This window comes from Haliotis rubra, unplaced genomic scaffold, assembly GCF_003918875.1.
Source record: "Haliotis rubra isolate DU_JTF1 unplaced genomic scaffold, ASM391887v1 Scf131, whole genome shotgun sequence".
In the NCBI taxonomy this organism is placed as follows: domain Eukaryota; kingdom Metazoa; phylum Mollusca; class Gastropoda; order Lepetellida; family Haliotidae; genus Haliotis; species Haliotis rubra.
Genome location: NW_025765237.1, coordinates 676,006 through 698,953, shown reverse-complemented (window position 1 = coordinate 698,953; position 22,948 = coordinate 676,006). Strand labels below are relative to the sequence as shown.

Below are 22,948 nucleotides of genomic sequence, written 5' to 3'. Positions count from 1 at the left end.
ATGTTCATTAAAAGCATCTTCTAAAATGCCAATCAAGCAACATCAGGGTCGTCAACTTCACAAAAATGGAGCCATCAGAGAAACAGACTGTCATGAAGGAAATTGTAAGAAAAGGAAAGACTCCAAAAGAAATAGAATAGAATACAATAATACTTTAATGCCTTTTCTGGAATTTGTGTTACATCAGCAGAGCTACTGACACATCAGAGAGATACAAAACATATTTACATAAATTCATTGATTTAGGTATCTTCACATTTGTTTAAGAGAGATATGGTACTTGGAATAAAGGATGTACGGGCCCTCTTAGTTTTCACAATTGGAACTTTGTCACGGCGGCCTGAAGGGAGGAGGTTGTATTCCCGAATTTAAGTAGTGAGTAGGGTCAGTAGTAGTACGATGATGGTACTGCCACAGTTGCGGCTTAGAGGCTTATTTGTGGGAACTAAGTCCCTCAGCCCCCATTAAAAAATAACAAGAGGCATCCTCCGAAGAAGAAAAGTTCTGTCTGGGATTCGAACGCTAAAACTCTAAGTCTGAAGTCCGGCACATTCCCTTCAGACCAGCAGTTTCACTCTGTCAGTGGCAGTGCATTCAAGCTATATATAGCTCATACGCTTTGCGAGCTTATGTAATCCGATTCTAAATTAGCCGATTGTGGCTTTTAAACATGTTTTCAGCGTCCATCGACGCATGCATCGTATTCAGCGTGGTCTAGACTACCTAAGAGCATCGTGATTGTATTTTCTTAGACCTTGATTTGTGGTGAAAAGCCACCAAACGTGCACGAGGCGAGCGATCTCATAGTAAGACTGGTTCTAGACATTTTCTGTGCTACTGTAGCTAGTATAGACGGAGCCCAGCTCAAGAGGATGATGTAATAAATAATGTAGCCTTTACTAAAATTTTCAGAGTTCATCGACCAATGTATCGTAATCAGCGTTGTTCAAACTACCTACGGGCATCGTGTTGGTATTTTATGAGACCTTGATTCGAGGTGAAAAAGCCACCAAATGCGTTCGAAGTGACCGATCTCACTGAAGGGGAAGTGGAATGACGTCATAAAACGGGTTCTAGACATCCTTTGTGCTCCTCTAGACGGATGATGCAATCTCAGGATAGACCCGTTAAACCAAGCACTTGACTTTCAGGTTCTCTGTGGCTCAGTCATACGACTGCTGGGGTACGAGCAAGATACAGCGATGCGCAACTCTGTCACTGCGGTTCGAAGCCTGCCGTTAAAAAAAAAACACACAGAGCTCTCAGGGAGAGGGCAGTCGACCACAACCCCACGGGAGAAATACCAGCGCACCACAAACATCAGACCAGGGACCAGGCTGGTCTCTGGTCAAAACACACAATTTCTCCCTCCGTGGGTTGTGGCCGCAGAGGTCTTTTATTTTTCCTTATCCTGACTCATGCTCTTTTGCTTGTCCCCCTTCCTCTTGCGAACATAGTGGAACACTTGTATCTCCTTAATTGAAGCTCCCTTCAATGTAAAATCACTAATTGGTACTCACCCACGAGTTACCTCCCCTGCCATAAGCGCGGGAACAGGTGTCGCCACCCTCTGGCCTCATGCTTCACTCTCTCCTTCTTCGCCCAGTGAGCAGGATGTGAGAGCGCCTGTGTCTCCTTACACACTATATCCTTTGGTTTTTCTTAGTTAGTTACCTATTATAGTTTACTATAAAGGTATAGCTAGTATCCTTCAGTTATTGGCATTGATAATTAATCGTATTTCTACTGTTTATTCAATGGAGTTCGTGATTGTTCAGCTAGTTTTACATTGATGAAAAACTGTACTATTTGTAGATTACGCTTTTTCGCCTGCGGATCCGCATGTGGTATGCCCTAGTTGTACCACGCCTTGTGCGTTTGATTCACGTTGCAGTTACTGCATAAATTTAACCAATTCTGCCTTTGATAAATACCATCTTTGCGTCTTGAGACGTGTTGCAGATAGATCACGCAAACTAGGTGTAGACATGGCCGACACGCCGGATTGCCCATCCAGTCAACTGCTGTCGGCGATCCTCCCGCCTGGTGTTCTGCTTGAGACCCCATCGGAAGAGGGCGTGGGATGCAGTCCGTCACCTCTAAGAAGCGACCGCCTCTCCAGACATCCAGTCATCGCGAGACAAAGTCCAAGAGGGCCTCAACGTCTTCTCAACGCAGACTTCGTACCCCCAGGGCAGCGTCATCCTCCAAAGGGAAATCTACGAAGTCATCGAGAACTTTCTCAGCCGAGATCGTTCCAGCAGCAGAATTGGGCCTCTACGATGACCAGCCTATCATCATACCCGACATACGCCACAAGAAGCGACCAGTGACAGCGACAGTGACGTCAGCAGAGATCACCATGCAGCCTGATGCCTCTACACTGATGTCAGACGAGATCGCTGAGGGCCCCACCGCTAGCACAGCAGAGAGGGCACCATCTACTACGTCACAGATCATCCCAAACGATCTTATGAAACAGATCATGATTATGATGGAAGGCCACTATAGACTGGAGAAGCAGCCATCCCAGGGTCCGAGCCTTCGCGAAGGCTCCAACGTAGACAGCACCCCAGAGGCACCATCTGTCAACGTAGCAGCCACGACAATGCAGCCTTCGCGAAGGAAGTCACAGACCACCTCGACGAAGGACCCAGATGTACAGCCTTCGCGAAAAATCATCACCTTCTTCGGCGTCATACTCAGATACGGAATCTGATCATCAGACCACACGCAAGCCTTCGCGAAGGTCATATCATCGTTCCCCAGGACCGGACGCAAACGAAGCTTCGCGAAGGCGTTCGCGAAGGACACCTGAACCCAGATCGTCTTCATCTAAAAGGTCATCAAGGGACTACACAAGAGCTTCGCGAAGCTACCATCAGTCCCCTCATAGGTCGCCAAGAAGGTCAACCTATCGATATAGATCACCAAGACGATCGCCTCGCCCGATCACCACGTCGATCACCTCACAGGTCTGCACATAAGCCTACAACTAGATCTCCACAAGCGTCAAACGATATAGAGATAGAGCCACACAGCCCTACATCAGAAGAGCAACAACCTCTTAATTATGATGATGGAATGGAAGATGATGGAGGAATTATTTTCTCAGATGCAGAGATAAGATATTGGATGGTCAATAATCTAGATCTCTCATCACCTTCCAAGAGTGGCAATACGGCGCAGACTTATCTGATGAAAGAAGACGATGCAGATGCTATTACACTACCCCCAATCGACCCGATTGCGACGGTACCTCAGAACCTAGATACAGCATTTAACAAAGCCACGAAGGTTCAGACGCCACATCTGCCAAATTTCAGCGCCAAGAAGTTCTCCACGCATAATATGGACCCCTTCTTCAAAGCGCAAGACATCGATGAGAACTATAAGCTGATCTCCGATGCCAAGAACAAGTACTACAAGATTGATGATCGGAAATTGGTTCAGATAGAAACCATGACGAGGCGTATGTTCTTTGGTCTAAATAGATCTAGAACAATAAATGAGACACTTATCTCCAGATTTCGGGAACACGACCTCTGAAGATGACAGAATGATTTACTCGGCCCTACTGATGCAAAAGAAGGACCAGCAGTTTTTAACAGATCATCTGACGTCTGTCTCAGCAGCACTGACCTTAGCTCGTCGTCAAGGCCTCCTAGCTTCCTGCAACTGGGGTGAGAACTTTACAGCTCCACTATATACAGCCCCGTGGTCTTCCCCATCCATATTTGACGGAGGAATAGACGGAGTCTCCAAAGAAGTCACCAAGGATTCTAGAGAAGCCCTGATGATTAAATCGATGGACACGCTAGCCAGTGTCATTCGACAGACTTCACAAAGATACTCAGGGAGATCTAAATTCACGGGCCTACAAAAGCTAGAGACAGGAAGATTGCCAGTTCCAGGGGAAGAGATTCTTTTAAATTAAGCCCATATGGCAATTATAGAGGAGAGTCAGGAAGAGGCAGGACACCCAGAGGTTCCCGCAACTATAAACGCTGAAAGACAGGTTCGGAACGACTGGAGTCTTCCACCCCCAGCCGTTCCAGTACAACCGTCACAAGTGGGTGGACGTCTTCAACTACACTGGGAAAACTGGGGAATACTTCAAGACACCTATGTCTCCAACATTCTTCAACGCTGGATTTCGTGATCCCACTACAGGCCAAGCCTCCACTAACAGTCAACCCTCACAAGTTCGAGGTACAGGCACAACAACTACTAAAGTTAAGAGAGGCGGTTACATTACTCCTAACCAAGCAGGCCATAGAAGTAATAGAGCAAGGAAACATCGAACCAGGTTTCTACTCCCCAGTTTTCCTAGTACCCAAGAAGAACTCCAAGGAGAAATACAGACTCATTTACAACATGAGCTTCTTCAACAAGACTTACTTAAGCAGACCACCCAGGTTCACTATGATACATCTACCGCGAGCTACGGCAGATGATTAAGCCCCATGGACTACATGGGCAGTATAGATCTACAAGATGCTTATCTGCACATCCCGATACATCCCGAATCCAGGAAATACCTTCGGTTTACGCTAGGCGGGTTACATTACCAGTGGAAAGTACTCCCATTCGGAATAGCATCAGCCCCATGGTTATTCACCAGGATAACGAAACCGATTGTTACCTATCTACATCGTCAAGGGCTACGCAGTGCGTTCTTCCTCGACGACGGGATACAAGTAGATCAAGATCCGCAGCATCTCAAACTACAGTTAAACTACATCATAAAGCTACTAACACAGCTGGGATGGTTAGTAAACTTACACAAGTCGGACCTAGTACCATCGCAAGATCTGCAATTCCTAGGCATCCGATTTATCACCAATCTCAACCGTGATAGTCGCATACCAGAAGACCGTTGGCTCAAGATCCAACAGATCATTCCACCAGCTCTACTTTCGCCGCTACCACTTCGACAATGGCAGAGCTTACTAGGTCTTCTAACATCAGCCCAAGACTTGACAGTCATAGGCAGATTACAGTTACGTCCATTACAGGTCTTCCTCAACACACATCTCGACGACCTACAACCATTCAGTCTACCGAAACATCTCAGACCTCATCTATTATGGTGGACAAAGAAATCGAATGTCTGCGAAGGGATTTGTTTAGCAGAGCAGGAATTCAAAACCCATCTATATGTAGACGCATTACGCTCCAAGGTTGGGAGCTCATCTCACCAACCGGACAGCATCAGGGTTATGGACTCAGCTAGAAAGCAAACTCCACATAAACGCATTAGAGATGAAAGCTGTAATCAACGCCATAAGACATTGGAGCAACATTCTACAGAATGCGCACCTGATGATACATACCGACAACTTGACAGTGGCGTTTTATGTGAACAGACAAGGCTCAACGAGATCGCCCGAACCTTTTGAATTTAACCTTTCAACTGTTGAATTAATCCAAGATCTAAATCTACATGTCAAAGCATGCCACATTCCCCGAGCCAGGAATATACTAGCAGACGACTCTCTCGCCACATCTACCGTCGCCGACAGAATGGATGCTCAATACAGAGATATTTGCACAGATAATCAAGCAAATAGGAGCGCCGCTAGTAGATCTATTCGCCACAAGGTTCAACAATCAACTACCGACATTCGTGTCACCAGTGCCAGACCCACAAGCATGGGCAACGGACGCTCTAAGCATATCATGGGAAGGCCTCAATGCGTACGCGTTTCCGCCCCCAGCAATAATACCTCTAGTATTACAGAAAATAGGCCAAACGCAGAGCCTACAACTCACTTTGGTCGCCTATTGGCCCGGCCAGAACGTGGTTTCCGCGCTTTAATACAAGATATCGGTCAACCCGCACTACCCAAGCGGCGCAAACCTCTTAATACATCCTCACACCAAACAGGTGCACAGAAACCCAGAAGTATTCAAACTTCTTCGCATTATGGACTGTATTAAAATGTGTTTAAACAAGAGAGGATATTCTACCAGGGCGGCAAAAGCGGTCACGCTTGCCTTCACGATACTCAACGCGTAACTTGTACGATGACAAGTGGCAAAGTTTCGAAAATTATGCAGCAAACAATGGTTTTTAGCGAGAGATGCCACGATCCTCAAGTGGCAGACTATTTGTGTTACTTACGGCAAAACAAACATTTAAAAGGCTCGACATTGTCAACATATCTTGCGCGCTTAGTTCTGTGATTTCTATGAGAACGGGTGTTAAATTAACAAGAACACTAGAGTTACTGGCCTTACTTACGTGCTTTCGATTGGAGGACCAAAGCGGAAGTTCCACTTCCAGCTTGGGATCTGAATGAAGTTTTACGACACCTCACAAGTGAGGATTATGAACCATTGGAATCGACAACTTTTGAATTTCTCTCACAGAAAACAGTTTTCCTGTTATCGCTAGCCACGGCAGCCAGAATATCTGAAATTCATGCTCTAGATTATGAGAGGATACAGTTTGATGACAATCAAAAAACAGCGCACCTGGGATTAAGATGGGATTTCATCGCCAAAAATCAACTACCAGGTCAACCAGACAGGTTATTTCACATCCCTGCGCTTATCCTCAATTCTCGGATCTCAAGATACATTGGACTTATCTCTATGCCCAGTCACGAGCTCTCATAATCTATTTACGCCGATTTCCAAAACAAGGCGAAGATCGCTCAGAAGATTGTTCATCCCGTTATCGCCTACAAATCAGACAGAAGTCTCTCGCACCACCATATCTATATGGATAAGAACTGTCATTTTACGCCTATAAGGCAGCAGGACTGGACCCTCCAACAGCATCAAATCCCCATGAAATCAGGGCATTGGCATCCACCTCGCCCTTCACGGTAACTGTTCATTGAATACAATTATGGAAGGATGCTTTTGGAAATCTAACATGGTGTTTGCTAATCACTATCTCAGAGATATCACCACCGAGGGCGTCTCTGGCATTCACCATTTCGGTCCTTTGGTCCTCGCTCAGCAATTGACAGTCCGTGAGAGCGTTAATATTCACCCCCACGAGATTATTATATATATGATACATATATTCATTAGCTTATAACTCCATGGAGTTCTAGGGCTATGTACATATTTAGCTTAGGTTATTCAACCTTAAGCTCATACTGAGTTTATATTCAGTGTACAGCTACTTTTAGAGTAGCAGTTTATATATATATTGATATATCAGTATATTAGTAAGGTAATACCCCACTTATAGTGTATATATCTGATGGCTTATTATAAAGGAAATATCCTAAGTCTCAATGCCTTATGAAGTTCCAGGGGTTATTACAATATCACTTATTTAAATCACTAATTATAATCCAAAGTATTCTGTTTTACCCACCACCTCTCCGTGGATTCTACAAACAAAAAGCATGAGTCAGGATAAGGAAAAATATGTAATTTTTGAGTAAAATTGATATTTTATACTTATCCTGACTCATGAGGTTAGCCCTCCCATCCTCCCCACATAACACTTTGGATTTCCCTGTAAATTCAAGTGTTGGGCTCGCAAAATCAGGAGAGAGTGAAGCATGAGGCCAGAGGGTGGCGACACCTGTTCCCGCGCTTATGGCAGGGGAGGTAACTCGTGGGTGAGTACCAATTAGTGATTTTACATTGAAGGGAGCTTCAATTAAGGAGATACAAGTGTTCCACTATGTTCGCAAGAGGAAGGGGACAAGCAAAAGAGCATGAGTCAGGATAAGTATAAAATATCAATTTTACTCAAAAAATTACATGCTATTTTTTTATTTGAACTTTTTTTTGGTTTTAAACGTAGCCGTAATATTCGGCGACGACTTTATAGAGTGGGTCTGCCATGAATTCCTCGAAGTGGATTAGGGAGAACGGGACATCGCATTCTCGGGTATCGAGGCTATAATTGACTAACGTATCCACGTTGTAACCGTTCGGATCCCCCGAGACCTAAACTAATCGTACAGGCTGTCGAATTTCCCTCGACTTATGACTCGACGCAGGGCAGAGTAAATATCGAGTTTATGGACGTCCACCCCGATGCATCTGAACAACCGTTTCTTGATGTTTGTGGCGCGATGTTTATCCCCTCCTTCAAGTTCACCGGGCTGGTACAGATACCTCACGACGACCCAGTCCGGTAGTTTTTACTCTTGACCGTGACGCAATGGCGCAGCCGATTCGGTCGTCATGGATTTAATTCGAATGGCTTCGACAGGTCTTTTATCGAGGAGTCGAATGACTTTGTTGTTGATCGCCGACACCACTCGGGGTAAGCATACCACCCATTCCGTCAATCGTTTTCTGGGTTGACCATCTCTCGTGCATACTGATGTCCGAACAAACGCTTGGCTAAAGTCCTGTTGAAGCTTTCAACGATGGCTTGGCTTCGGTGAGCTCCAACCACGCCTCGTCTCACCTGGACTTCATGCTTCGAAACAGCCTCGACACGAGTCCCATGCACTCGCGTCCAGGATCGACTTGTAATTCGGTTGGCCAGGTCAAGCGACTGCGTTTGTAGATACGTTCTAAGGCCTTAGCGACTTGACTCGAATCTTTGGTCATTAACGGCTCCGCTTCCTTGTAGCGACTGGCAACATCCACGATGGTCAGGGCGTACTTGTACGTTTTGTTTCTCACCCTGTCGTGCGGTTTTGAGCCTTCTTGGTGATTTGGATGGTGATCCCCTCGCTGCCGTTCTCAATGCGACGCACGCTGCCGTGCAGTCGATCGTCGTCCGTGGACCGCATGTCCAGCCACAGCGCGTACTTGGTCGTCAGGTACTCCTACCGACACCTAGGCGAGACCGAGGTCCTTGACGATCGCATCGAGTTCCGGCAGGCGCTTGATCGCCGGTAACTTTTGGATCTCGTCCCACTGATGGTAAGCGTGCATGCCTTGGCTGAAATGCTGGTTGGGCACGCTTCCGACGGTCACCTGGAATTTCGTAATTTAGATTCCAATATTTTTCGTTGACCCTTCGAAACGGTGAAAATTCGTCCACTGACAGGATGAAAATGCCCTTCATCGATGGCGCGGGTACGTTCAGATTGATATTCCACAGCATGTCGCTCTTCTCCGTGACGATCTTCCGGTGATGCAGCATGCGATCGTACAGGATGGCTAATGTGCCCGAATACTGGTTGCGGATCTGTCGAGCCAATTCCGGATTCATCACCTTGTCAAACTCCAGCGAAATATTGTCAATGGTGTAGCAACCCTCCCAGCCGCTCTCCATCACGATCACGTGAGAGTAATCATTAAACGTGAGTTCCAAGCGCGGCTTGGTAAATCGGCATGTGACCCTCCAGCAACTCGAAGTCGAGTGGGATGCAAAATCGGTTCCTGAACGCCTCGGCGATGGCCACGTTTTTTCACCATCGCGGCGAGGTCGGCTTGGTTGAAACTGTACCCCACGCACAACCGAGTCAATGGGCACTCGGCCGGACAAATCCCCTGCAACTTCATGTTTTCCCGTTTGCTCGTGGTTCTCCAGAGGTCCATGTAGCTGAAGAACACGTCACTGTCGTCAATGCTCAAATTTTCGTTTCCACTGATTTTGATGGTCGTTTTCTCGATAAGCTTATTGCTCGTGAAAAACCAAACTCGACGAAGCGGAGGACAAGTTTAGCCGACGTCGGATCGCGGAAAGACTGCACGACTTTGAAGAGGAATGATCGACCCGATTGGAAGTGGCTCCCTCCTTCTGAGACCAGCTTCGATCCCAGATCAGCCGTGTGCGCGAAACCATCGAGCGTGTCCTCCACGAGGACACCATGTTGGCTGACAGGATCCGAAATCTGTTCCGGGAACGAGGGATCACCATCGCCAGCGTTCTGACGACCCTGGTCTTAGCACTGACGGGAGGTGGAGGTACAACACCAGCACCACCACCCAAAAAAGGTGGCGAAGTCAGAGACTGGATAAAAAAACAGTTGAAATCGCTCGTGGAAGCCCTGGCGAGACTGGCCGGCAAAGCTGCTGAAGCCCTGCCCGGCAAATTGGGCAGCATCGTGTCCTGGCTGCTGGGCTTCTCAGAACCTGTGGGCAGTCGTCATTGGTGCGGCCGGCCTGGTGTACGTCGCCACACGTACGTTCGAATCGAATCGTTCAACCGTACGGTGCCTGCGAGAGTAAACCCTTTCAACGTGTCCAGCATATATATTTTCCAATCGTCTTCAACGTATTGGGGCTCGTCGACTTTTTGGATGGTGAAAGGAATTCTACCTTGACCTGTAAAGTTCATGCGATCATCTCTCCATTCATTACTTTCCAGAACATAGGCCGGTGTTAGTAAGATATATTGTTTAAACAAAGCAGCGCTGGCTTATTTCGTGGGAAGTCCATCACTGTAGGGAATACCCAACCCGTGGTTCGTACCCTGTATATGCCAATCTGTGTTCGGATTGATTTCGATCACCACAAATCCGTTTGCAAGCTCATCGATCGTATGGATTGTTGGATGCATTCCACGCCTTGTCCTGTGGCATCGGGGCGCCGATCTCTTTCAGGATGTGTCTGATCTGGTAGTACACGTGAAAGTGAAACACAGAGGACCAATTAAAATGCCATAGCTCATCCTATCGAGTCAAATGCGACGGAAGACCAATTAAATATTATTTCGTAAAGTATATATATAGTGCAAGATGGGATTGTATCTGGCCATGGACGACGTGGCTCAAATGCTCAAAACCGTGGATGGATTTCGTTTGTGACAGATCAGCAACATCAAACGCCAACTGGATCGAGAACGCGACTTGCGACTCAGATTGCACGAAAAGTACCATCGGGCCATCAATGCCATCGACAGCGTGGACACGGCCCTCGTGGTCGCCGGCATTGGACTAGGGGGTGCCGGCATCGGCTTGTTGTCGACCATCGTGGCCGCACCCATCGTCCTCGGGTTAGGAGTAGCCACCAGAGTATCGGTTATGGCGGGAATAGCTCTTAAGCTCGTTTCACGTCGGTTGCAACGGAAGGCCTTAAAACACGAAGAAGAGTGCTGGCCGAAGCAAAGCTGAACACGATCAACGATCGCGTCTCGTTGGCGCTCATGGACAGTAAAATCTCCGAAGAAGAGTTCTGCCTGATTCTAGCCGAACTCGTCAAGTACCAACGCATGAAGGAAGATATTCGAACCAAGACTCGGAAAACCGCCGACTTCAGCAAAGATGAGGAAAAAAAAGCTCATAGAACAAGGCCAACAACAAATCATTCAAGCCTTTCTGACCAAGAACAAAGACCTCGTAAAAGATGCACGTTAAACTGCTTTGTAGATGTCATTATGACATAGCCGAGTACAAAAAAAAAAAATCAAAAAAAAATCCCATCGAACGATGCCTCTCGCTAGTTTTTAATGGGGGCTGGGGGACTTAGTTCCCACAAATAAGCCTCTAAGCCGCAACTGCGGCAGTACCATCATCGTACCACTACTAGGTCAGATATAATTTTGACAGCTTGATTCACGATTTGGCGCTCATATATTGATGATAAGCTTTCAAATCTGACTCCAGCGATTGTACTTGCAGTGATAACAATTTTGTCTATTTTAGATTTGAGATGAACTGAGAGAGACCAGTACCAACAATGGAAGGAAAATGTTAAAATACTCTGAACAAATGCTGCATAAAAAGATGACATCACAGATGGGTTAACATTAAAAGATCTCAGTTTACGCATGAGATGAAGACGTTGTTGACACTTTTTGTATAGGGCTTCAGTGTTAGAGTTCCAGTTCAGCTTAGAGTCAATGAAGGTTCCCAGATAATTATACTCCGACACTGTCTCAACACATTCACCGTTGATTATCACTGGAAGCATTTCTGTGGGCTTACTCCGAAAGTCAATTATCGTTCTTTTGTTTTTGTGACATTTAAGAGTACGTGGTTTTCTGCACACCAAGTCGTGAAATGATAAATGTCCTTTTTATACAGTTCTTCAGAATCACCGCCTCCGTGGTGTAGTGATTAAAGCGTCCGCCCGGAGAGCAGAAGGTCGTGGGTTCGATCCCCGACCTCGTCAAATCAAAAGAGACGTTAAAATATGGTACTTGTTGGTCCCTGCCTGGCGTTCGGCATTAATGGGTACAACAAGGACTGATCGGCTCGGAGTCAGTATAATGTGTGTGAGTGGGGTATTCATAATTCACTGCGGCATGGTATCTCAGTGGGCTAGCACTATAAAACCAGCTTAAGTCTGGGCTAGTACAAGCAGCCGCATATACACATACACACGCATGCACGTCGTCATATGAGCGAAATATTCTCAAGTACGACATAAAACCCAATTTCACCTCACCTCGCCTCCTTCAGAATCAGTGTCGTTCAGTTTGCTGACAATTGCTGCATCATCTGCGAACTTTACAGTTGAACAGGTTGAATTCGAGCTTGCACAATCATTAGTGTAGAGGGTGAAAAGAACAGGAGATATTACACAGCTTTGTGGTGCACCACAATATAGTATGACCAGAAATTATTGTGAATTTAAGGAATATGTTTAATTGGATTTCTAGTAAGTATAAACAACCTTGACCAGCTGTCAAGTGCTTGGTTTCATTCAAGAGAGACAACTCTGTTAATCCTTTTTCATTAGTTTGTGAAGAGTTATCCCCCTTTGTTTACATGCTAGCAGACGACATTTTCAGTGATCCTCAGTACGGATGATTTAGAGAAGAGGAAGTTGATTTTAGAGTATTATAACAAGGACATCAGATCAGCTAAAGTGATTTCAAGTAGAACAGGCATCCCTTTGTCCACTGTTTATCGTGTTTTGAAAAATATTGCAAATGGATATGGCATTGAGCACCAGGGAGGTGCAGGTAGGCCCAGAAAATTGACTGTCAGTGACAGGAGGCGGCTTGGTATTTTTGTTTCTAAAAACAAACGAAGGAGTTTAGAAAACTTAAGGCTAGATATGATTGATAGAGGAACTGTGGCTGTCTGTAAGGAGACATTTAGAACTGAGCTACATGCAATGGGTTGGCAGAAAAGTTGCGGAATTCCATCACCGATCATGAAACCTAAACAAAAGGAGCAAAGGTTGAACTGGTGCTTACAGCATAGAAATTTTAACTGGGACAATGTGATTTTCTCAGATGAAAGTTCTGTGTGGCTGTTTCGTAACACACTGAAATTCCAGGCCAAACAAACTGAAAAACCTTTGTCTCAGCGCTCAAAGTCCAGTCCGAAATTTAACGTGTGAGGTGGCATATATGTGTTAGGGGCAATGCCCCTCTGTGTATTTGAAGGGAATATGAACAGTGAGCGGTACACAGATATTCTTGAGGGACATTTACTTCCATCTGCTCACGTGTCCTATGGAAATGTTTTGATTTTCCAGCAGGACGACGACCCAAAACAACGTTCAAAGCATTCACAGGCCTGGTTTCGGACCCAAAATATGACATTATTAGATTGGCCAAGCTATAGCCCTGACCTAAATCCAATAGAAAATGTTTGTGGACTTATGAAGGAAAGTGTCAATAAGAAAAATCTGACAAATATTAATGAAATGAAAGAAGAGGTGGAACTTCACGGGTATTCAATATCAATAGTTTCTTGAATATTCCCTACTTTTTAATAGATAGTTTGTATGATTGCAGTTGCGTTGTTGGCAGTTTTGTTAACCGGTTAAACAAACAAAGGAACTGATGACCTGTGAACTGGTGACTGGCGATAGAACTGGTTTCTTATTCACTTGACTACTGACGGGAGCCCTGCTGACCAGAAGATTGAAAGTGTGTTGTTGATAGTACTGACAATTGACGGGTTCTGCTGAGTGAGGTAGTTTAGTTTTACTCGGCTTTCAGCAATAATCCAGCAATTTCACGTTGGGGGACACCGAAATGGGCTTCAGACATTTTAACCATAATCATTATGAGCAAACGCTACCTCAAGGCCCCTGTTTTGCTGCGAGTTTGCACAAAGGAGTTTTGTAGATAGTTTAGATGAATTAAAGGCTTTGGGGAGGGTTGGCCCTCGATAGTAACCATACAAAACTGGCTTCTATGGGAGAAGATGCTTGGGTGAAATTGTGTCACACCATTGGCACATCATCGGTACTGACGGTACTGATTCAACTCTAACTTATGTTATAACAAACGAAGTGTCATGAATATAAGTTGTAACTTGTGTATGTTGACCGAAAAATTTTGGGGGAAGGAAAACAATATATGGATATAAGCAACTGATGGTAACGGTGTTAGAACCTACACCGAAACATTGCTCAACTTCAGTCAAGTTAACATTCTGGAACTTGTTCAAAGACATACTGAGATTCATATTGTTATTACTTTGTGCAGCTCCCAAAGGCATGACAGACATTCCACACATTTTGTGCAAGATGTTTTCGCTGTAAAGTTTCTGAAATACAACTGAAACTGGGACAGCATGTTTGTTTTACATGAAGAGTGCAGAAATCCATTAATGTGAAGGTTGTGTATAACATACACTTAGTGTTGAGAATTGGTTAAAATCTCATAATTGATCATCGGTCCATTACAACCGATCAATCATCGAAAATAACTGGTTTGCATCTTTTATCAAATGTTCCTGTTACCAAAATAAATAACGAAAAAACACGTAGTTCTTTGGGGTTTTTTCAAATTGCACAAAATGCATTTTCATTTTTCACAAATTTAAAGGATGACTAGTATGTTAGGAACATAAATTTCCTGGAATATTTAAGATATATTCAATCATGACTTGGAACGAGCTTGTAGTGTTTATTAAATGCAAAATTAATGACACAGACAAACCAACCTTGTGAAAAAATATTGTTAATGCAAACAAGCGTTCCAAAATCGTTTGTGTTCGATCACGAGAAAACATTTTCAATTGGTGGTTTAGTCACTGCGACCAATCTTCGATTATTTCAATTAATCAGACCACCGCTAACATACACACGGTGCCCTGTGCTCCCAAGGGTGGTCCACCAGGTATCAAAGATGACACATTAACTGCAAAATATGGGGATTTTATTTACAATTTGATAAATACATCATGAAACATGATCACAATAATTTCAAGAAAAAGTAATTCATCTCTATTTATTTGTTGACAAATCATGTTTAAATAACAGAATTTAATTCAACATGATATAACAACAAGCTAAGCATACATTGATATCTGGATTTCGGGTCCTACCTAACCTCACCAGTCCGAGATTGACAGTTAGGACTCAAGATGCTTCAAACTGTTTCTGTTACATCACTGTGTGTCAGGTTATGGTGGGTAGGAAACGCTGGGTGATGCAGGTTGTCCAAGTTAACCACTTTTCTTAAATAATCATCAGTATGGACTTGGTACTGGCAAACCAATGATCATTAGGTGAATGTTTGATTTAAACCAGTACATATATATAATCTTCAAGTCTTGTCTGTTTACCAGTTCAAGGTACACTGACAGTGACAACTGATGCAGCAAAGTCACTGCTGCTTATTTCATCACAACCCTGTCTTCATCTACAGTTGTCGCTGCTGTTGTCGTCACATCATCTCACTGTGAACTGTCCACGTAACAAGTCACGGCAAAATATTACAACCCCATCCCTCCTTCCTTCAAAAAGGTCCAAACCGTTATTGCTGATCTGAACATCATATTCTCAGAAACAAATGATTCCAGTGTTGGTGGGTTTTACTGTGTTACCTGCAAATAACCTCTCTGATATGTTGATATTCTAATTTATAACAAATACACGATCTAATTGTGCACCTAACACAATCTCTAGGTGAGAACATTACATATACTTGATGACAGAACAGAAATTGCTGAAAATTAACAGTTTATAACTAATAATTACATTCAAAAACATGTATCACTCAACTGCATAGGTTACAAGTGTAAGGTTTGTTTTGCTACATCATCATCTGATATGAACATGAAGAACTGACTGGCCTGATACAAACAAGAAAGTTATCAATCAGATACTACAATTTACAACTGTCCTCAATGCAGCAACTGACTAGATGAGTTTGGTGAAAGGTATTTTAGTCAGATCACAACATGTCAGCTGCAAGTCGAAATCCTTGCTTGCAGCATATGAATGTGGGAGCACATCCTGTCACAACTAAGGGACACAACTCTGCATTGCTAACTGTGCTGTTGCGACAAAACTGAATGTAAAACTGCAACAGCCATCTATCCACTATAATTACCTTTGTTTGGAGAATTAGCAAATACACCAAGGAATGTATGACTTTCTAGGGATAAGGGGTACCGTAGATCCTGTACATGAAACTCTCATGTATCAGGCTTATGTGACATGTTAAAAGCCTGTTCTCCTACAAGCCACCTTCTTTCTGCCTGACTGCTCAAGGAAGAACCATATCATACCCCAGAACATGAGTCAAAAGACAAATCAAGTGTAAACACCCTCATTCCATCACCTGACTTGTTCACACATGGAAATCCCCATCCATAATAAGCACATGGCATCAGACATGTGTATTTCACATGGTGATGGTACAGTGGTCACCCGTGTATCATTTTGATGTAAGCTTATGTCTGGGACCATCACAAACAGTCCCCAGATTCAGTGCATATACAGACCATATTAGTCACCCATATATAGTCCGTTTGGCTCAAAAGCGGACCGATGAATTGCAATCTAACTCGAAAACTAATAAACATAAAATACTCAATGAAACTCAGGTGTTCGAGAACGGATGGAGACGGCACAGCACAGGTTAATGAATAAATAACTTTGTCTGTGAACGTGCTTCTCGAACACCTAGCTGTCCCTTTCTCTGCACTCCTCCCTCGTAACAAACAGTGAACTGTGTCAATATTTTAATGATAGTTTGTTAAACAACTTTATTATTTTTAGGACAAAAATTCTGCAAAAGCCTCACAGAGTGGGTATGATGTTTTGATTATGATCAGCGTTTCATTGAGTATTTTATGTTTATTAGTTTTCGAGTTAGATTGCAATTAATCGGTCCGCTTTTGAGCCAAACGGACTGTAGACACTACAGTACACTAGCACATATATAGATGCTTGCTGACACCCGACAAGCACCTGTTCTACACATTAAAGGGCAGGACCATCTCTGGGTGGATCCTCTTCATGTGTCTCTTGCAGCTGTTGTGGTGGCTGAATGTCTTGCCACAGATGTCACACATGACTGGCTTCAGGTCGGAGTGAGACATCATGTGCCTCTTCAGGTCAAACAGCTCCAGACACATCTTCCCACACACAGAGCAGTTGAGAGTTTGACCTGTGTGGATTCGCTTGTGTCGACGGAAGGTGTTGGAGAAGCTGAATTCCTCATTACAGTACTCACACTTGTATGGCTTCTCGCCGGTGTGAGAACGAAGATGCGTGGACAGATATGCCTGCGTGAGGAAACCCTTGTCACACATGTCACATTTGAAAGCCTTCACAGCATTGTGTGTCTTGATGTGCCGCTTCAAACGGTAGTGGTAGAGGAACGTCTTGTTACAGATCTGGCACTTGTACTGCTTCTCTCCATTATGGCGGTTCAGATGACTCCTAAGTAGAGCTTTAGTGGCAAATGTCTTTCCACACACATCACACATAAAAGGCTTCTCTCCTGAATGCCCCAGCATGTGACGGTCAAAATCACACTGATCATAAAACTTCTTTCCACAAATGTTACACATGAAGTTCATACACTCCTCTGGAATGTGTGTTCGCTGGTGGCGCCGCCTGGTGCTAGCATATGTAAAATGTAAATCACAGAACTTACATTTGTAAGGCTTAGCACCATTGTGAGCATTCATATGAGACTTCAGGTAGTAGCTGGTTCGGAATGACTTGTTACAGATTTCACAACTGATTGGTTTATTGTCCACATGACTGTGCTTGTGTCTCCATAGAGACCTATGACTATTGAACTCTTTTTTACACACATTACACTCAAAGATAGGATTCTCTCCAGAGTGAGTTTTCAGATGTTCCTCCACCTGAGATACAGTTTTGAAGGTGTAGCCACACAGCGTGCAGTTCAACTGGGACACATTCTCCTGACTAATCTCACTCACTGGTCTGTAAGTTTTCTTCTTCTTCTTCTTTCTGATCAGTCCTTGTGTGTTGGGACCAAGGTCTGTGTGAGTTTTGAGATGGCGGCGACTGTTAGCGAAGATGAACTCCTGCCCACAGAGCTGACACTGGTAGCTCTTCTCGCCGGTGTGGATCTGCTGGTGCTGGGCCAGATAGCTGGCGCTGCGGAAACTCTTCCCACATTCCTCACAGTGATGGGGTCGGTCATCATTGTGGCGCTGAAGGTGTTTCTGGAGATACAGTTCTCGGGAAAAGGTTTTGTTGCACTTGTGACAGGTGTGTGGAAATTCTACATGCTCCTTCATGTGAGTGTTGAGGGCAGGGGGTCGACTGGAACTTCTTCCCACACCACCCGCATTCCAACATCCCATGTTGGTCCTTCGTAGAGGCCATAAGCATGCCTTTCTCCACCTTAATTTTACAGGTTGACAATATTTCTCCATCCTTTCCAATCATCATGTCTTGAATATTGTGTGAAGATAGATCTGGGATATCGTCAATGTCATCATCCCCACCTCCACTTACATCATCCTCAGGAGATGGGGAGTTCTCTTTCTTCTCAGCCTCTGGTGTCTTCTTTGATGTGATCCCACCATGCTCCTTGATAACATGGCGTCTGAGTCCAGTTGAGAACATAAAAGACTCCCCACAATGTAGACAGCCATAGTGCTTCTCCCCTGTATGAATGCGCTTGTGAGCTTTCAAGTAATATTGACTGGTGAATGCTTTTTCGCACACATCACAGACATATGCCTTCATGGTTGTGTGAGTTGTCTTGTGTGTTTTAAGAATATCCGCTGTAGCAAATCTCTTACCACATACATTACACTGAACGCCCTTCTCCTGCGCATGTCGCTTCTTGTGCATGTTGAGAGTGGAGGCATAGCTGAAGCTCTTCCCACAGAAGTCGCACATGAAGGTCTGCCCGGTGCGCGACAACTTGTGCATCTTCAGCTTGATGGAGTCTTGGAACACCTTCCCACACTTATCACACCTCAAAATTCTCTGACCTAAATGAGTCCTTGCATGTTTTTTCAAAAGAAGTTTTGATGAGAATTTCTCCTGGCAGATCATACAGGAAAATTGCTGTGGTTTTGGAACATTTGACACTACTGGAGATGTTGTAGAAGTTTCCTTTTTCTTTTGTCCTCTTGTTTGAGGTTTACTGCCAGCTTTTGTATTTTTCACCCTCATTTTGGCAGCAGTCATTTTTGTAGTTTTTCTGATCTTTCTTTTACTTCTCCGCTTTGTTGGTTCTTTGAGTGATGGCATGTCCTGTTTGTCCCCCATTTCAGGAGGTTGCTTTTCATGATCAGCTAAGTGTTTCTCCAGCAACATACCATTCACAAACTCCTTGTTACAGATGGGACACTCTCGGATGGAATCCTTATGAACTTTGAACTTATGTCTTCGAAGCATGTTGGAGAAAGTGAATCTCTCATCACACTCATCACAGGCGTGAATCTTCTCCCCAGTGTGTGTCCGCATGTGGGATTTAAGATAAGTGTTTGTAGTAAATGATTTGTGACACTCCTTGCAGTGGAACTCCCGTCTGAGATTCCGACTGTGTTTCAGCTTATGCCGACTCAGCGAACCTTTATCAACAAACCGCTTGCCACAATGGTCACACATGAATGAGTCATACAAGGAATGCTGCATCATGTGCAGCACAAACTCCTCTGCATTACTGAAACTTGTGTGACACACACCACACTCTCTCACTTGTGCCTTCACCTCGTTCGGCTCTGACACCTTGCAAGTCCCCACACCGCCGGACTCAACAGTTTCAACATTCTTTCTCTTGTTGGTCCTAGCATCATTGGTTGAAGCTGAATCACCTTCAACAGCACCATCCTTCTTGGAGCCAAGGTCACTGGTTGCTTCCTCCTCCATCTTTGCATGATGATCTTCTGGTTCCATATCATGTTCAGGCTGTTCTGCATTAATGTCAATTACCTTGTAGCCAAAAACGGCACCTTCACCAGGTGTATTTTCAGTGAGGAACATTGCATCAGTCTCAGCAGATTTTGAAGGACTCTCCATAACTGAAGTTTTCCACTGAGCATCAACTAACTCTAAACTCTTCATAGTTTCCTGTTTTTCATACAAAGCTTGATCCTGCGGTGTCATAGAGGTAGTTGTCAGTAATGACTGCTGGACTCTGGTGCTGGAGATTACACTTGTCTGTTGCCCAGCAACCACAGTGCTGGAGGCACTTTGCAGCGGCACTCCTCCTTCCCGGTCAGTTTGTTTGACTGGGCTCCCTGGGAAGCGAGTGAGACTTATCATTGGCGTAGTGGACACAGTGTTGAGAGCAGACTGGAATGCTGAGGATATGATACCAGAGGACACAGCTGAGTCATACACGGGATCATCTGTGCTGTTTACTAAAGCAGGAACCACTGCACTGGACAGCTGTTGGTTGTACATATTGTCAACTGGACTATACAGTGTTTCCAGGCCTTGTACCTCCCCATCTCCACTGTCTGTTGCTACTGTCACAGAATGAGTGGAGCTGTGGTTGCCCCGGTTAAAGATGGCTTTGTTGTAGTCACAAACACTCTGGGGTAGAATTCTATCAGAACTTGACATGGTGTTCATCTGTTCATAATGTTCACCTGCTTTACTGACAGGACCCAGTGACACTTGTTGTGACACATGTTCATTTATTGATGATAATGCACATGTGGTAACTATGATCTCCACATTACCATCATTGTCTCCCCCCGAGGTGTCCGGCACAGTGACCAGTACCACCTGTTGTGAGTCGTCCTGGATGACTATTTCCTGCTGGTCAACCACCATGTCCTGCGACACCCTCGGTACCATCATCTCATGGGATCTCTCTTCCACGACGACTCCAGGTTCATTTTGGAACACGCCATCCTGGGGGTAGTGGATCTGCTCATCCACGACAACGCTCTGGGACATATTTGAGCTAGACACACCAGTCATCACCATCTCCCTGGTTCTATCTGCTACTGTTACACCAGTGGTATGTTGCTGTAAAACGCCATCTTGAGGACACTGGTCTTCCGTCACTACAGTCTGAGACATGTCCTCTCTCTGTATGATCATGGGTCTTCCCAGATCATGATCTGCCTCTGTTAACTCCAGAGTGCCTTCAGGATTCATACTTCCACGGTAATGTTTCTTCACTCTTAACTTCTTCTCTTACACTTTACCTGTAACAAAACAAAACAAACACAACTAGGAAACATTAAACCTTGTGTCAAGTTGTTTGTAAGTACTTTTTACAGCAAAATGTAAGTATTCCTCCAACAGCACTTGTATTTTCAGTACCAGAAATTTAAAATCATTGCCTCACTTTTGAGAAAATACATATCTTTCAGGGTAAAAATATTATTTTATGCCTATCCTTATTTCATACTTAAACTAATTAAAAATGGAATATAGCCACGCCAGTCAGGATTATAAGTCAACACTTTAATATATCTAATTTGACAGTGGCCACTGGTAATTGTCATGATGAATAATGCTGTCAACATGGTAAAAAATGTATTTGTTATTGTTTCCCCGAACATTCTGAATACTTCATCAACTGCTGACTTGTTATTGTGAGTGAGTGAGCGAGTGAGTTAGTATGGTTTTATATCGCTTTTAGCAATATTCCAGGAAGACACCAGAAATGGGCTTCACACATTGTACCCATGTGGGGAATTGAACCCAGGTCTTTAGTGTGACCAGCAAACACTTTATCCACTAGGCTACCCCACTTGTTTTTGTATTCGACAATACTCTAATGCATTACTCAGTAAATGTGTGGTATTTATTTTCTACATAGTGGATTTGTTGCCCCCCTAACTACTATCACCTAATTCGAAACGATAATTGTATGAACAGTGCCACATGATCAGGGTGATACACTGACAAGGTCACTACATAATACTACTTTCTTGTCGCTACATCAGGATGTAAGTTCAAACCTGACTAATTTATTTATAAAATGTACTCATACCACCATTGAAACATAGATTTCAAATATTGATGTGATAGAGCCAACGGTATGGCTGTAGAATTTGAGGTGTTACAGTGTTGAGCATTTGTTTATTGCTCAGTCTCCATTTGTTGTTTTAAATAATATTTCCTACTTTGGAATGTAGGGCATCTTAGGAACCACTGGTACCTCAAGACTTTCCAGGGTGGTTCTCACTCTCACACCTAACTTACAAAGACCTTAAAGCCATTGTCAAAGACGATAAACTGACTAATTTAGACGTTTGGGCAAGTACCCCTTGGATGATATGGAAATGTTCCAGTAAATTCTCAAGACAATCATGTAGAAACCCTGCAGTCCATGCAGGGTGCAACCCAGGAGTTCATTATGAGGGTGGGATACGTCTATTGACAGAGATACAGTTCGTTATCAAATAATACCGGGCCATATCTATAAAATATGTCCTTCCTCGTTACGCTCGTGTTGATTGTATTGCTCGACGAAATTTATAAACATGAGACTTTGTGTGAATGGGAAAATGTTGTTGGATCGGCAGTTTCGTACACACCAGAAATATACAACTGTTGCATTAACTGTTTAACTGTGCTTATGCATGTACGGACAATATAACATTTGCCAAACATTTTCGAGCACGGTTCGAATCAAGTGTCGCTTGTAGAAATCTGGTGAATTCAGTATTTGTGAGCAATTTGGTACACGAATTCACATTCTCGTCTTTTACCTTACAAAACAAAATCGTTAATGAGTGTCTCTTTACAATTTTACCTGTATCTTTACTCAACAAGTGTTGCTTAGCATCTTATTTTCAGCCTCCCACAACAAAATAATTCAGGCGCGTCCTCCATTTTCATTGGCTCAGGACCGATAACTCTGTATTTCCGGTATCGTGCCTTGCCTCTTCGCACTTTGAAATACTTACAAGGAAGGCCGCATTAAAAGAAACTTTCTATGACTTATATACTCGCGAAATTCATT

At 44.0% G+C, this 22,948-nt stretch overlaps 2 protein-coding genes across 2 annotated transcripts; both read right to left on the bottom strand.

The window, feature by feature from the left end:
* Positions 1-16,994: 16,994 nt before the first annotated feature.
* Positions 16,995-18,202, bottom strand: LOC124267445 (zinc finger protein OZF-like). The gene is made up of 2 exons (XM_046702366.1): positions 18,185-18,202; positions 16,995-18,137 (listed from the first exon to the last, which is right to left on the bottom strand). The coding sequence occupies exons 1-2, from the start codon at positions 18,200-18,202 to the stop codon at positions 16,995-16,997; spliced, it is 1,161 nt and encodes a 386-aa protein (XP_046558322.1).
* LOC124267405 (zinc finger and SCAN domain-containing protein 2-like) lies at positions 18,085-22,831 on the bottom strand. Its single transcript, XM_046702315.1, has 2 exons — positions 22,739-22,831; positions 18,085-21,179 (listed from the first exon to the last, which is right to left on the bottom strand). The coding sequence occupies exon 2, from the start codon at positions 21,127-21,129 to the stop codon at positions 18,202-18,204; it is 2,928 nt and encodes a 975-aa protein (XP_046558271.1). The 5' UTR covers positions 21,130-21,179; positions 22,739-22,831; the 3' UTR covers positions 18,085-18,201.
* Between the last annotated feature and the right edge of the window lie 117 nt (positions 22,832-22,948).